Below are 16,857 nucleotides of genomic sequence, written 5' to 3'. Positions count from 1 at the left end.
TAACAATATAGGCACTTCCTAATCACAGGCACATAACAGAAATAATTATAACGCAAGTATGTCGTCACTCAAGAAGGCAAATCGTAGACTTGATTTTCACCTCATGGGACTGAGTCAGGGTTACTGTTAAGCCCATTCCTATTTCCTTTAAGTCGAACATAAGAAATGGAGAAAAGACAATATTCAACTTCAGCAAAGGAGCATTTTCCACAAGCCTGCAACTTCTGCAATCATCCAACTTAGTGACATTGTCCTCTTAACAAGGAGAGATCATTTTAAAATGCAGAGTAAGGTGCTCCACTTGAATAAACAGTGAGGAAATTGTACCAGTCTCCTTGTTTGTAGTAACCAGTAAAACGCGTATCGATGTATATAATCTAGTATGAACTTGAAACTGAACATCAAGCCATGCATCACACACCAATCAAGTCTGTACAAGGAGTATGAAGGTGGTGATATCTTAAGTTGCAGAGTTGAGATGGAGCACCTTTAAAGAAGAGAATACATTTTAAAGTGAAAGAACTATAAAATTGATACAATATCTTCATTAAACGATGAAATATGAATGGTATGACCTTATGCTTGGTTTAAATAAAAACTGTAATGATGAAAATATGTGAATACAGCAATTAAAAAAAATAAAATCATAAAATATGAATGACCACAGTACATACCATGATCATAGTACCAAAGCAGAAATCACAACAAGGCCATACAGAGAAATAAGTGCTTGAATTCAGTCATTAAAATACAATCATTTATCAAAAATAACATTATTATAAAAATATTACAAGCAGACAATGAGGAAATTCAAAGAATATCAAATACGTACAGGGATCATTTAAAAGTATGCACTATTACCATTATGGAAAATAAAAACCAATAAAATATATACGTAAACCTGGATAATAAATAAATACAAAATGATGACTGTCATGATATCGCAAAAAATACTGTATCTCTATAATACAATTCCTTACAATTACAAAAATCTTCAATATACACAAATATTTCACAGACATATAAACTTTACTGTACTGTACAATCATTACAAAGGAAAGTTATATACAAAGGGTATTATGAGGTCATATCATGCTAAAGGAGACCTGTCAACACATAGTAATTGCAAATGCTTCATGTTAACTAGGATATATTTTTCTCTCTAAAGACCATCACAGATCACTTTGCCCTTGGATTGTGTAAATGGTTCTAAATTTGTGTACTTCTATACAACTGAAAGCACAAATTACACCCTTTCGGCACAACGACCTCATGCCAGCAAGGTCCTAGACAATGCAAATGAAACTACTGTCTTTACACAGTAGTTACCATTATACGCTGAAAATAATGGTCTGGTTAAACTATAGTATTCATCAATAATAATAATCATCTATACACTTACCTGTGGTAAGTGCAAAACTTGTAGACTAAATGTGAAGTTAGGAACTAAAAAAGGTTCCCCAACCTAATTGCACAATTCAATCCCAAGGCATAACCAGTGTACAATAAAACTATTATCGGTAACTCATACAAATAATTATTTCTGGCTCATTACAAAATTAAATCCTTAGCCTGAGAACTGTTTGTTCTCAAAAAATTCTTAACCATTATGCATACCTTACTCAATACTCAAAAGTTATAACTGTACAATGCATAAACAGTTTCCTTGAGTTTTCAGTTTCTTTCAAGTGAAAATATTCAACATAATTTTAACATACAAAATCATAAGACAATGATTAACTATTGTTGGAGTAATTTCTACAAAATATAAAAATAAGAAATATAAACCAACAGTTAGCAATGCAAAATATTTTATAGAGTATGTCAGAAGGAACATATCAACCATGCATAACAAGTCATTATACACTTTCCAATTTCTAAGATTCAAAAGAAACTCAGGAACTTAAAAGGTACATAAGGAGTAATAAACATGAAATGTTACCTTTACCATCTTAACACAGAAATACTATGAGCATTAAACAATATTTCTTAGATTACTAAAACCAGACCTAAAAAAAACAATGCTTGTTCTTATTTTGGAAAATTACTTTATTACTATAAAGGAATAGTCTATCCAGACCTCTGAGCCTAATAAACAAACTGGAACAACTGAGTTTTCTGGTGATATTAGTAATATTTAAATTGGCTTTTACCAAATAATCTATCTTTTCTATGATACATATCTATAGAAGGCAATAAACCTCCAACTAGTTCCTCGCTGGACGAGTGGTTTTCGCGTCTGGCTGCTAATCTGGTGGTCTGAAGTTCGATTCCCGGCTCAGCCAGCGTGGAATCAGAGGAATTTATTTCTGGTGATAGAAATTCATTTCTCAATATAGTGTGGTTTGGATCCCACAATAAGCTGTATGTCCCGTTGCTAGTTAACCAATTGATTCCTAGCCACGTAAAAATATCTAATCCTTCGGGCCAGCCCTAGGAGAGCTGTTATTTAGCTCAGTGGTCTGATAAAACTAAGATATAACTAACTAACCTCCAGTCAGGTATGTAACAAAGATAGTTCCTAACCTAAAGGTTGTTGAAGAACTATCCTATTCCATCACTAAAAAATAACTATAACAAACCAAAAGAAAAATACAGTACACAGACACATAAGAAAAGAGAGAAAGGAAAATTTCACTCCTACAAGTAAAGGCAAGTACTACTAAAATGCATTTCGGCTAAAAAGACATATATAAATTAAACAAACGAACGGCTCCATTTTTTTAATTTCGTTTGTGACTTTTTGAGGAAACTATAAGTCTGTCCATAACCATGATTCAGAATCTTGTTACATCAAAAGATTAAAAAACTCCACTTTTGACACAAAACTGCACATTTTCCAAGAATAAAACATTATGAATATACAACTATCTTGTAACTTCCAAATTCTGTTTTGGAGTTGGCACTGCACTAACACAAATATTCTATGCGGCATTTATCAATCTAAATATACTCTAATTAGAAAACTAAATTTTTATCCTTTTTCTCCCCAAACTTTGTGCCTTGATGGAAGATACTATACTAACAGTATCATCCATAAAGACCTTTTCTTTGTGTACCTTCTAATACCAACCAGATTTTCATGATCAATGACCTACTACTACTTCTTACTATTAGTACTTATACTTCTTCTGCTGCTGCTAATAATAATAATAATAATAATAATAATTTACCTATTACCATCAATATGAAAAGCTATATTTTTCAGCATTTCACAGATTCTACTTGCAGTTGCAGTGGAAGAGCAAGTACACCTCTCCCATATAAATATTTTAAGATCCTCCTGATTTCTCCTCTAGATTTTATTAGCATACAAATGAAAAATAAAACCCCTGCAATCTGGAAGTATACAAAGCAACAATAAATTACCTAACCAAACAGACACAGCAATATTTTCTTTTTTTGCATATAATTCCTAATGGCAATAAAATGTACAATAAACACACTAATCTGTGGAAGATCTTTTTTAAGTAAAAAGTGTAACAGCAAATATCAATTCATGATATTTCACGACCAAGTGAAGCCAACATTACCAATATCATATCATGCGGTTTTAAAGAAAATTAGAGTTCCTTGTTGGATGAGTCGGTTACGTGTTCAACTAACCGATCTCAGAGTCAGAGTTTGATTCCCGTCTGCCAATGCAGAATCAGAGGAATTTATTTCTCGATGTGATTTGGATCCCACAATAAGGTGTAGGTCCTGTTCATAAGTAACCAATTGGTTCCTAGCCTTGTACAAATGTCTAATCCTTCAGGCTAGCCCTACAAAAGCTGTTAATCAGCTCAAGTGGTCTGGTAAAATTAAAATATCCCTAAAGAAAATTAGACTTTAATGTCAATAAAAATGACATAATACCTCAACCATTAAACTGACGGCAAGTCAAATTTTCAGTTCTTCACTAATATTTATATTGTTAACTTATACATTAAAGAACTCAAAACAATGCATTTAATTCATTTCATACCTAACCAATTAGCACAACAGAGAACTTTACCACCTTTAGCCTTAATAAAACTTACATTCCACACACCATCGTGGAAAACTGTACCCAACATGCATGACACAAGTGGTTACTTTAAAATACTCAAATCTCATCTGAGAGACAGACTGCAACTCTCCAATGGTTGAATTCTTCAACCAAAATAACAGCACAGTATATCTCAGTTCTATCTTCCCAGCCCACTTCTCATACCTAGGTCACAGAGGTTCTAAAAATTTGCATCATAACAGAAATTCCAGAAAGTCGGACATTCTTCAAAGTCTAAACATAAAATCTAAGAGAGAAACACCTTGTTACTTGTTGAACTTATGGAAAACCTCTTATACAAGCAATAAACTGGAAAACTTCTTATACAAGCAATATACTAAGATAGGAATAAAATTATTGAATTGGCAAATTCCATTAATGTTACAAGAAAAAATTTTAATTTACAGAAATTTAGTTCATCACCAGAAACAAATGCCCGTTTGCAGTACATACAACGTGTTTAGAGATAAACCTTGCTAATATGACAGTTCAAAAAGAAGTTAATGAAAAACTACAAGAAAAGATAAAAGATGCATATACTTAAAGGGATCGTCATAAAGAATGACCCAAACCCAAGAGATTTCAGTGACTCATGACCATAACTGAAAAAGGTCAAAGATATTTCAAAATGCATTAGAGCCAAACAACTATTTCTGAAATGGGAGAAAATTAATGGTTCAAGATCACAAATGCAAAGATGTGATGCTCGTCTTTGATCGTAATAGTCCAACTTAACCCTTTCACTTATGACCAAATAATATGGATACACATTGTGAAAGCCTTCAATTTTTGAGGTCTTAATATATTAAATAATAAATAATAAAAATAATAGTCTGACCTCTTAAATCTGGCAACTCCTATGATCTGGGACTATTTTTATTCAGCCGCCATTAGTTTTTGAGCAGCTGTACTAAGGGCGGCACCACAAAACATTCTGTGAAACTCAAAAATGTACAGTATACAAAACCACCATAATCTGCATACTTGTACTTGTATATCATCCAGTCTCATGTATTATGGGACCATTAAAATTTCATCCAAAACCTTTCACCACAGTATACTACATCGTGTACAGTGCGAGATGTATTTTTTTGCAGATTACACTATGTTAGGCAAGGCCTGTCTCAGTTTAGGAAGATACCACTGATAATGCATATTATATGAGTTAGCTTTTAACTAATAAATAGGCCTAGAAGTAAATGTTCATTGGGTTAAATGTGAATCTTCATGCATTAAAATTAGGCTTACCAACCAACAGTTCCTCTCTCTCTCTCTCTCTCTCTCTCTCTCTCTCTCTCGTCTCTCTCTCTCTCTCTCTCTCTCTCTCTCTCTCTCTCTCTCTCTCTCTCTCACATGCAGGTTTAAAGAAACAACAGCATCAGATTTTTATGTTGCACTGAAAACAAAAGCCAAAAAAAATTTGAAGTGCTGAAAAACATTTAAAGGTGCCATATCAGAATTTGACAGTGCACTAACAAAGTGGTTTAAGCTCTGACACAGCTGAAAACAAAAAGCCAAAAAAAATTTGAAGTGCTGAAAACCATTTAAAGGTGCCAGATCAGAATTTGACAGTGCACTTACAAAGTGGTTTAAGCTCTGACACAGCTACAGTGTAAGCATTTACAGGTAGATGCTTCTGGAGCAGGCCAGAATTTTCATAAGGAATTAGGCCATCAGCTTTTTTTTCCTACTTTTGAAAACACAGCCATATATAATTATGTGGAATGAGCTGGCAAGACTTTGTTTACATAGGGGGTTTCTTATGGGTGATTTCTGTGATCTGGCAGTGGCCTGGTCCCAGGGGTGCCGGTTTAAAGAGGTCGGACTGTAATATATAAGACCGTTTTTATGAACTGAATCTTGATGTACTGATACATCTACAACTTCTAAGGAACATTGTTCCCAAATAAGGACAGCAGTCTTCACAAAGCTTCAAGGTATTAAATATATTTGTAACAATATCAAGATTTAATACAAAAGAAAAGACCATCACTCATCTTCATCTTTAAGGATGAAATTTTCAAAAATAATAACAATGATGATTCAAAAATAGCATGACATTGGAAAAAAAACAAAACTGCTCTGTCCAAAGTAAGGATAAAATCAAATTACAAAAAGTGAAATGCAACGGAAAATCAAAGCAATGATTAGTACATCAAAATAAAAAATAAGAGATAAGTTTTGTATCGCACTTGGCAAACTTAGATCAATCTTTGGATACACAGAAAAGACAAAAAAATCCAAACATTCTGCTCTTTCAGCAGAAATTTAATGTTTAACCATCTAAAAGTAACAGTTTCTGTAAGAAACAGTAAGAGACACTTTAGTTTCTTACAATAAAAAAATTACTAGTTTTAAATCTGCCAGAAAAAAATGTCTTTGTTTATATTTAGTATGCAATTTTTGTTTGGTCAATATACAATGCTGATGACCACATTATCTACTGATATGTTTATTGATTTTGAAGCATTTGCAACATATTCATAGAACATAAACATCTACATACTATACTCATTTTAGTCGTTCATATATAAATCAAATATTCATGTAGTGCCTTGACAAGAAGAGATTTACCTGAATAGATAAATGATGTAGTCCAAGTAGCATTAAATGAATGTAGTATCTCCCTAAAATAAAATTAAACTCAAGGGTCTGTGAAATAAGTACATAAATTTTCTTTAAAGTTATACCTGCAAGACAGACTTGAGGACTCAATCTATCACACTTGTACGAGACACTCACTCTATCCCCCATCAAATGCTGTTTATAGTTATGAAGTGAAGTAAAGCTCGATCTTCCTTGAAGTTTGGTCCGAAAAACACAACCTGTACAACATAACAAATATGAATAATTAAAAACCTCATAGTTGATCCTCCACATGATAAGATGAGCCAAAAAATAAATTATTCAATAATTAGATAAAAGATCTCTTGAATGATCCTCTCGGGTGGGTATTCGTGATGCTACATCACAAAGTCAATCACATTCTCAGCAAACTCAGAGATAAGCATGACACCATCAGGTCCAAGGAGGAAGGCACTGTACAATAACTGGCTACTGTCTGCTGTATCCAAGCAAAATAAAAAAAAATGTACTTCACTTCAGTGAAGTAGCTACTTTGGTAACAGGTGATGCTGATATGCGAGAACTGAATGAGCTTCAGCTCCTGAATGCTGGAAGTGGGTGGTAGAAAAGCTGGTTATCATTACAGTTCATCATCTACCTAACAACTACTGCTGGGACTATCAAACATTTCCACAAACCAATACGCAACAGACATTAATTTTAACCACTACCCATCACTACTTCTATGACAAACTATAGAACAGTTCAAAAATTCTTTTTTCCACTTATGATTCAACTTTTATCTGATCCAGGCTTGTGCGAACTAAATAAATGAACTCAATGGTTTCATTATCTGCCTTAATCATAAAAATAAAATAATCTCCAATTCAAGACTTAAACTTGAGTAAACTAAGAGGTTTGCACACAGATGAGTTCGTTAAAAGTTGAAATATTCCAATTTGACAAAAACAAAAGAAACTTCAAGAAAATTGTTCTCATGCAAATACTTACTTTAAATAATTCACTTCTTGACAATGTGAGAAGATACTTCAGACAGTGAGGGGAAATCTGCTACCTCATCATGAATTTCCATATGCTTGCTATAATCTTCCTGACACAAAACTTGCCTGCACACTCCACAAACAGCAAACAACGTAGTGCATCCTCGTCCACCGTCAACTTTTCTATAAGCTGCTAAAACCTCCTAGAATACAAAATAAAAATACAATGAAAATATCAGCCTCAGTTGTAATTTTAGTCTGTTCAAGAATATTTTGCAAATGTTATATTTAATTAAATTCACTAAGGCTGTTAAGCCAAGCCAAATACTGTATTCCCCGTCCAACATTAAGTGAAAACAGGGTCACTTTTCTGTGCTGTCACAGTAGATGCTAACTAAATTCACCTCCCCAGTTTTAACTTTTTGCTCAGATTCTGCTCTGCTCATCTACTCCAGTGTGAATCACAAAAACAGCTCTACATCTACAAAAACTTTAACATTAGATCCCATGGGAAATCCCAAACTAATCTGCTTCATCATAGTCTAAAACCACTATTCCTAGGAGCATCATTATTTATTTTGTAAAACATTACAGGATACAAAAGGCAGGAAACTTTATCCAGACAAATGAGTAAAATATTTGAAAGTATACCATCTAGCAATTGACTCTATTCATTTGGCCAAGAGATTTAGTGGCCATATGAAGAAAAATAAAACCATATAGTAACGCCATCCTTCTCAATATTACTGTTAAACACTATCACATGTTTGAAAAAGAAAAAATCACTACTTGGAGGGGGGAGGGGCAGGAAGGAAAAATAGATATGACTGAAATCAGAGGAGTTACTGGCAGATAATAATAAAAAAAACATTGAGGAGAAGAGATTGCAAAATATCTAGGGAGACATGAAATAATAGACAATACATTAACTTTGCTACTGTACTTATATTTCTGTCAGTTTCACCATAATCCAGAAATAATTCAACTTATCAACCCTATCTGGCACACACTGGCAAGAATGTAGGTTTTCTTTGCAGGAAAAATCAACGATCCAATAGCACTGTTCTCTCTGCCTTATACAAAGCATTCACACCCTTTATTTCTTTCTACTGCATCATGTTTACTCATAATTTACAAATCCTAATTGGCAACTACCAGGGTAAAATTTTAAATTCTACTACTCGACATAATCTTGGATTATAATATGAACAAATACAACTAATTCTCAACAAGTATACAAACAGAGCCTTCTATGCATGATTATTCCTTAGTGTGAGCTGGAATCATCACTGAAACTTGGTAACGAGGTACTAACTGGTGGTAAGGTGGGTGCCCTAACTCACTTGCTGTCATCCAGCACCTTTTCTTTGGGCATTAGGGACTTTACTGAACAAAATAGCAATTACTTCAAAAATTTGTCTTATTCTCAAGGGAATATAAAACATTACATTCTGTGTAGTTTTATGTAGGAGATATTCCTTAGGTGGGAGAAGCATCTCAACTGAATAAAAAGTTGAATTTCCACCCTGAAATGCACTGTTCCTAGTCACAATCATGAGCCAAAGCTCAATGATGCCTTTAACACCCTACACAATCTGGCATCGTGATGAAAGACTGAAAGGGACCTGAGCCACAGTGAGATGTATCTGAATTACTATAATTATATTATTATTATTTTTCAGGAGATCCGTATTCATATGGAACAACCCAGCAATGGCCACTGACTTGAAATTCAAGCTTCAAAATAAAATTATGTTTATTTGAAAATAACAAAAGCTATGAGACAATGCAGAAAGAGATCAGTTATTAAGAAGTAAATAGATAAAAATGTAAATCAATTATTAATATACAATGAGAATTGTTGTAAGATACCAATGCAATGTATCTTGTCTTGAAAATTTGAGGTACTAACTGCACAATGCATGAAAACTTGAGAGAACAAAGTGCTGCCTTGAAGACGGTAGCATATTGGAAGATGTTATTATCTGGGTCAATTACAAACTGATGAGTTTAGATAACAGCTTTAACTGGCTGCCTAGTTAGATAGAAGAGCAGAGAAAGATGGGCCAAAGGTAATCTCTGAGTCTGGGAGCCTTCTTTGCATGCCTCCCAGAGGCATAAATATGGAAAGAATCTGGTACAGTCCTCATTTTTCAGAAATAAAAGGATTGGTTCATGGGCACATTCAGTGGAACATGTCAACCATATCTACAGTGATGTTACCCCACAGGTAAGCGAATGCCATCGCCTACCTCAAAAGAAGAAGGGTGATCACATGAACAATGATGCCTGTGACAGAGCACTAGTAGGAGGCTGCTAACTATAAGTAGTAGCTGCGATCTGACCTTGGCACTGTAAGATTTAATTTGATTTACATAGGTTTTTGGCATTATGCCAAGCACTGGGGCAACTGAGGCCATTCAGCACTGAAACTGAAATTGACAGTAAAAGGTTTGAAAGGTGATACAGGAGGAAAACCTCACAGTTGCACTAGGAAATAATTGTTAGGAGAGGGTGGACAGTAAGATGGAAGAAGAATATGAACGGAGGTACAGTAAAAGGAATGAAAGTAAATGCAGCTAGGAGCCAAAGAGATGCTGCAAAGAACCTTAAGTAATGCCTACATTGCACCGAATGAGGTGCACTGACAGCACTACCCTTACGGGGTTGGCACTGTAAGAGAACGGGGGTGGTCACCTACCTTCATGTTCATAACCAGGCCACAGAATAGACGGTACTAAGGAGAGGAAGAGGAGTCCAAGAAACCGGAGCTAAAGAGATTTGGCAGTATTGAAGGTGGATTAATTCCTTAAGAAAAACTTGCAAATATCTTTTAGCCTTCCTATGGTCATGCTGAACTTCTCCAATGTGATAGAAACCAGCCACCAACTTATAGAACAAATGCAAAACAACAAATTTGTTATTCTAAAAGCAAGGACATAAAGTAGCCAAGCACCACTCACATCCTTCTCATCTTTCATTGTTTGCTTTTTTTGTTCCCTTCCCTGTTAAACAAAAAACACAAAACACCATAATAAAAAAAAAGGACTCGAGACGTTTCAATTTGACCACAGCCAAAGAAATCCCTGATGATGACAGGCAAGTGGAGGGATCCCACAGTTAACGATCTTGATACCAATTTCAACAACAGATTCCAGCTTGCACTGAGGAATACTTGTGCATAAAAGGAATGGTTTGTATTACTTTAAAGAGCATTTTCCCCAATACTTTAACATAGGTTTCTAAGTACATGTACACAGCCAATGAACAAGGCCACCAAGAGAAAACTGCACTGTTATATTCTCTGTAAAAGAGAACATGAGGTACTTGAGACAACTTACCTGTTGCTTTTTAATGTCTGGTAAAAGAACAAGTAATTCAGGAAGAATCTTGTGGAAGGTAGCCTTCCCCATGACAGATCGACACTGTTCATAGTACGCCTGACCTGGTAGTTCACCACTTCTGAGAGCTCCAGCAAGTTGTTTGAAACATTCAAACTTTTCTTCATCACCTCCGCATTCATCATGAATTGTTTTAATTAAGGCTTTATTACGTTGTTCAAAATTTGGTGGAAGATGAAATGAGTAACTGGGTGGAGGTTGAGTAGTAAATACAGGTGACGTAGCAGCTGCTTCTGAAGTTGGAGAGATGGCAAATTTCTCTCCAGAACTACTAGTAAAAGTCATGTCTGTAGCAGTAAACCCTGGAGGCACCCTCGGTTTAGCAAAGAACCCAGGAGGGGCAGCTTTTTTAGCAGGAGATGACCAGGTTGATGTAGACAACATTGATGCTGCACCCCCCAAGGAAGGAAAAGCTTCTTCACTGTCCAACTTTGGTGGAGGTTTCTGCAAAGTTCCAATCTTCAACTCTGATTTTTTCCTTTCACTGATGACATCACTACTTATCATCTTCATGTTTGAAGATGCAACAGGTGGTGCTACAGATTCGTAATCACCCAGCTTTCCCATAGAGAGGTCAGTTTTTACCCCATTTTCATCATCACTATCATCAAAGATGTTATGGAGGCCTCGTGGCTTTTTCTTGGAAGATGGTGGCTTTGCTGTGCCATTAGACATGTTTCCCTGAGTCACACCACTAGTGTTAGTAGCACTGTTATCCGAAGTCTTATTACCTTTTTTCTTTTTTTTACCTTTTGGTCCATTAACATTTTCTCCAGGTTCTGATGGCTTAGGAACTTGGTCTATTGAGTTCGTCCATGCATTGCTCACTGGAATGGTAACACTAGAACAGCCATGATAATTTTTCATTTGTGTTTGACTTTCTGCATTAGGAGCTAAAGATGGGAAATCACTACTATTAAATTTCTTCCCTGGTTTTGAGGGTGCTACTGAAGGTGCACCCATGGATGGTCCAAGAGATGGAAAGTCACTTTTAGAGGTTTTTACATTTCTAGCCTGAACAGGCGCAGAAGCTGGCACTACAGTTGACCCCCACCCGACTGTACTCATATTGTTAGATTTTGATATTGATAAGGCAGGAAAATCTTCATCTAGACCTTTTGATTTATTTTTGTTATTTGCTTTACTTTGTAATGTTATATTACTGCTATGGGATATAACACCAATCTGCGCTCCTTTTGATTTACCATTATTTTCTTTATTATCTGTTTCAGCTGTATCAATATTTGTTGCAGCTGGTATGGTACGATTGTACTGAATGGACACATTACTACTCCTCTGACCAGTGCCTTGGCCATCTTTTACAGCTTTTTTAGTGTTAACTTTGAGGTGGACTGAAGTTGTAGGTGATGATGGTGAGTGAGCAGTTGCTTGAGCTGTACTAACAGTAACACTGGTTGATCCTAATGATGGAAATTCTTCTTCATTCATATTCCTTCCACCCCTGGTCCTTACAGTAAAACGATTTTGTTGAGCAAGATGTGTGGCCATGGATTTTGTGCCCCCACCTCCACCTTCTACTCCAGACCCTGGGCCTGGTCCATTCAGGGAAGGAAAATCTTGCACACAATTAATATCTATCTGCTGTGTCACAGGTGGTGGCGGCGGCCTGTCATCCAATTCTTCAGAGATCCTCATATCTTCATAATCGCGGTCTCTCCTAGAAAGCAATACATCATGACAACTAAAGTATGTGCATCATAAATTTTAAATCAAATTTCTAAATGCAATATCATGAATAATATAATGGATAAAATAGAAAGCAACTCATCACCTTCCAACAATTAACATTACTGACCACTGGTGTAATAATAACTTACATGAAACTTTTATAGAACACTTATAAAAACACAAAGCTCCTTCTCAGTAAATGATCCTAAAAGTTTCTCAGTGAAAATCAAGGGAAATTACCTTCCACCTCTACCGCCTCTTCCTCTGGGCCCTCGGCCACCTCTCATACCTCTATCATCACCTCTTTGATTGTCTTGCTGTTGTCGATGATTTACGGTAAACTCAATATCAACAGTACGAGCCTGTCGAGCAGCTTGTCGGCTCATGCCCTGGGCATGATTTTGTGTGCAGTGAGCTGAAATAAAATTAGATTTAAACAAACAATTGCATAATTTTGAGGTTAAGATGGACCATGTATCCTAATTGGGGGGGGAGGGTTTATTAATAATATGTACAGTATTTGGGCCAAAACTTTGGGGGAAAACCTAGAATATTGTTAACTCTTCACAAAAACTTGAAACTTCCTGAAATACTATCACACTATATAGTGCAGTACTAAAAGCATTTGCTACCTGGTACTTGACATATTAGGTAACAAGTGGTCACACAGTTCACAGCACTTTTCAATTCTTAAAATTAATTTACCCTACTTGCTTAAGGGGACCGTCCGCTATGATGTCTATTTTTTTTATTTATTACGCAAAATAGATAATTTTCATATATGTTTTAGATATATATAGTACCTTCATCATATAAAAATTTCAATTCATTTGAGCAAAAACTTTTAGTTTTATTAGCGAAAATTATGATTTATAAAAAAAAAAAAGTAGAGATTTCTCCGCTAATATGACATCAGTTGTATTGAAAATCATACCATAAACACTTCTTTATATACAGAACAATTCTGTGTGACAGAATTTTGATTTTTGTTTTTGTTTTGTATTTTTTATGAATTTTTTTTTCTAGTCTAGACACTCAAAAAATTCAAAAAAAAAAAAAAAAAAAAAAAAAAAAAAAAAAAAAATTCTGTCACACAGAATTATGGGATTTTTATTCCTCTTTCCAATGATATCTTTCTCTCCAAAATTGGATAATAAATAACCGAGTAATGGTTACCGACATGCGCATAAGTATGTTTTTGAGTTATGAGCTCCCAAAGATTTGCTATATAATTTTGCTTTTTTCTTATAAAAGTCAAAACAACATTATTATAATTACTTTATTTGTACTTTTATTGTTGATTTCTACACCAAATCTTGGTCCTACCCCTAAAAGTGGTATTAATACCCTCAGCGTGACACCAGACAATGATGTTGACGGCGAGACATGAGACAATGAGGGCGCTGATAACAATGAATTTTCGTGTTTTTCTTTCAGCACATTCCTGGCCTTCGCTAATTTTGCTAGCCTTAGTTGCTGAGTAGCCTTCTTGATCTTAGGTAACTTTGGCATTGCTATAAGTTCACTAAGAAATTATAAAAACAACGTAAATAGCTAGTGACCAAACGCAAGTGACGAAGTGCATGTAACTCCTTTGACGTCTGTGGCGTAACTGAGTCATTCTCTGAGTCTCGCAGCTCTCGCCTATAAGTAGCCGCTCTGACCAGCTCTCAACTCACACTACCTTTCATTGCTACCAGATGTATGAGAATCTCGAAAAATATCTGAAAAAATCCCTGTATATATGCAAAAATAAACACGCAAAAACGATTCTGTCAAACTCAATCATACAGACGACGCAGTTACGATAACGTCATCATTTAAAAACCGCTATATCTTCATTATTTGTAAAAATAATTGGCTGAAACTTCTGGAAAGCATGCACGGCATGTTTCTGCATAGATACCAAGTAATCAACTCGATTTATTTTTTTTTTTTTTTTTTATTTTTTTTTTTTCAAGTTGACATGTCATCCCCCATAGCGGACGGTCCCCTTAAGGGGGCCGGCCGGCTAATGCCCTTTTTCAAGGACAGGACTTTGATATTCATACCACTTAATAAGGTGACTTGGGACATCTCCAAACCGCATATGATTTTCGCCTCTGACCTTCGGTTTTGTGACGCCAGGGCGATTTATCCCGAAAATAACCATTTTTCAAATTCTATCTCCTCCCTTGATATTTAATATTAAGACCTGGGATTACTACCATATATAGACCTGATGTAGACCTCCAATCGAATGGAGAGTTTTTTTTCTAAAAGTCATTTTTTTGCTAGATATGAATTTTTCAATATGGTCAAAAAATAAACCCTATAAATCAGGAGAAAAAAATTTATAAAAAAAATACGAAACAAAAATTGGAAAAAAGGGCTCTATTTGATTGTTCTATAATGTCTTTCTGAGTTATATACCAAATTCCAATGTTATAGCTTTAAAACTAAGTGAGAAGATAGATTTTGAAGGTCAATAAGTATAGTTTTGAGATACGGGCGTTCAAAGTTTTCCTTCGTATTTCTATAAAGACAATATTAATAAATAATGATTATTATGAATGTATATTTGTTTTTTGTGTATTAATAAACCAAAACTATTTTATTTATCATAATTTAATCATAAATGATGATCCCCTTGCTCATATATCGCAGCCTGGGGCACTGCTTGAGGCAAGATGGGGTACTCCTTCCTACGCAATTCTCTCTCTCCCCTTCACTAACTCGGCGTACTACAGCGAATTTTCTTCTTTTGTATGTTAGCGAGATGTTTTCTTTGTATTTTCCTCTTTGGCATGATGAAATTCTTGCCCGAAACAAAGATAAACAAACGTAATTGCAAGAGAATGTCAAGACGTGAAACTCGAAGGCGTACACTTTTTTTACAAAGACAATTTAATAAATCATGATTATTATGAATTTCATATTCCATTTTGGGTTTTAAAAAACCAAAACTTTGTTATTTATCATAAATGAAGATCTCTTTGCTCAAAGATCGTAGCCTTAGGCACAGTGTGACGTGTGCTGTCAAGCAAGACGGGGGCGTTACTAAGCAACCCTCCCCTCTCTCTCTCTTCACTAACTACGCATATATTATGATATTCTGTAATAATACTTGAGCGATTTTTCTTCGTCTGTATGTTAGCGAGATGTTTCCCTTGTCTTTTCCTCATTGGCATGATGAAATTCTTGCTGAAACATACATAAACATACGTGAAATCAGGCGAATGTCAGACGTGAAATGGAACGTGTAAACTACATGACGTCTGTGATCGCACTAAACTTGGTAGCTTGCTGCTTGAGCCTGAAGTCTCCTTCTCGACTCGGGGAATGTCTACAGATGCCATTTCTCCCAATTTCTTTGACAATAATTATCAAAATTTACGATAATAGAAGAAATATTGCATTTTCTTGTACGGATCAATGTTTTAGGCTTATTGAGTTACGTTAACTAATTACCCTGTAACTACGAAAGTAACAGGAATTTTGACGAAATATTTCGTATACGTATTCTCAATTGCCATATGAAGCTCCATGAATTTTTTCATGACTTTGCATTTTTCGCCCTATACCTCCATATATAGAGGTTCCGGCCGGCCCCCTTAATTGGTTTCTGGATGCAAAAGAAAAATATGAAATGCTGTTTTCATATAAAACCATTATTATAAAAGCTAATTCTGAGGGTTTTTGTGTTTGTTATAGGTACACAAAACGAGTCTTGCAAGTACAGGTTATCCTCAGCACGAGCTAGAATCAGTCATGGGGACAAATGGAGGAATGCCTTGCACCCACCTGCTGTTACCAAGCACTTTTGTCTTTGGCATCAGAAGAGTCCAGGATAGTCCTCATATCTGAGAGGTAAACAGGGAAAGACCGGTTCACCAGCATGTTCAAAGAAACCCTGTGTCAAACCTACCAATAGCAAACATCCCTGAAGGTGAGCCAATACTGTTGCCAATACCTAAAGAAAAAAAGGCACTCACTTTAAGTCCAAACGAACTTCTTGTGAGAGGGCTCACAAGACTATTTTTTCTCACAGAAGGAAAAGGGGGCCGAAGATGAGCAGAGATGGCAACAAGGAGGGGGGAGATGAATCCTTGCACTTCATCTTACTCTATCCATGTATCATACTAGATTCATTGAGTAGAGGAGGAAGAGCACAGCCTGGACTTGATACCAG

The 16,857-nt window shown here is 35.4% G+C and overlaps 1 protein-coding gene across 2 annotated transcripts in view; it reads right to left on the bottom strand.

Moving 5' to 3' along the window:
- Positions 1-16,857, bottom strand: part of LOC135197214 (E3 ubiquitin-protein ligase ZNF598-like) — a 52,015-nt gene that overhangs the window by 92 nt on the left and 35,066 nt on the right. The window contains exons 5-9 of one of the 2 annotated variants that reach the window (XR_010310578.1): positions 12,927-13,101; positions 10,938-12,675; positions 7,607-7,799; positions 6,721-6,855; positions 1-487 (exon numbers count right to left, since the gene is read on the bottom strand). The exon at positions 1-487 is cut by the window's left edge and continues 92 nt beyond it. Coding sequence is in view for 1 of the 2 variants with exons in the window: in XM_064224270.1 (XP_064080340.1) it covers positions 7,617-7,799; positions 10,938-12,675; positions 12,927-13,101 (2,096 nt within the window). In the remaining variant the exon portion in view is untranslated. Of the gene's footprint in view, positions 488-5,961; positions 6,856-7,606; positions 7,800-10,937; positions 12,676-12,926; positions 13,102-16,857 lie in introns of those variants that run through there. The other variant, XM_064224270.1, reaches the window with a different exon arrangement.

This window comes from Macrobrachium nipponense, chromosome 18 (genome assembly GCF_015104395.2).
Source record: "Macrobrachium nipponense isolate FS-2020 chromosome 18, ASM1510439v2, whole genome shotgun sequence".
Classification (NCBI taxonomy): domain Eukaryota; kingdom Metazoa; phylum Arthropoda; class Malacostraca; order Decapoda; family Palaemonidae; genus Macrobrachium; species Macrobrachium nipponense.
Note: the sequence above shows the minus strand (reverse complement) of the source record. Positions and strands in the feature narration are given on the sequence as shown.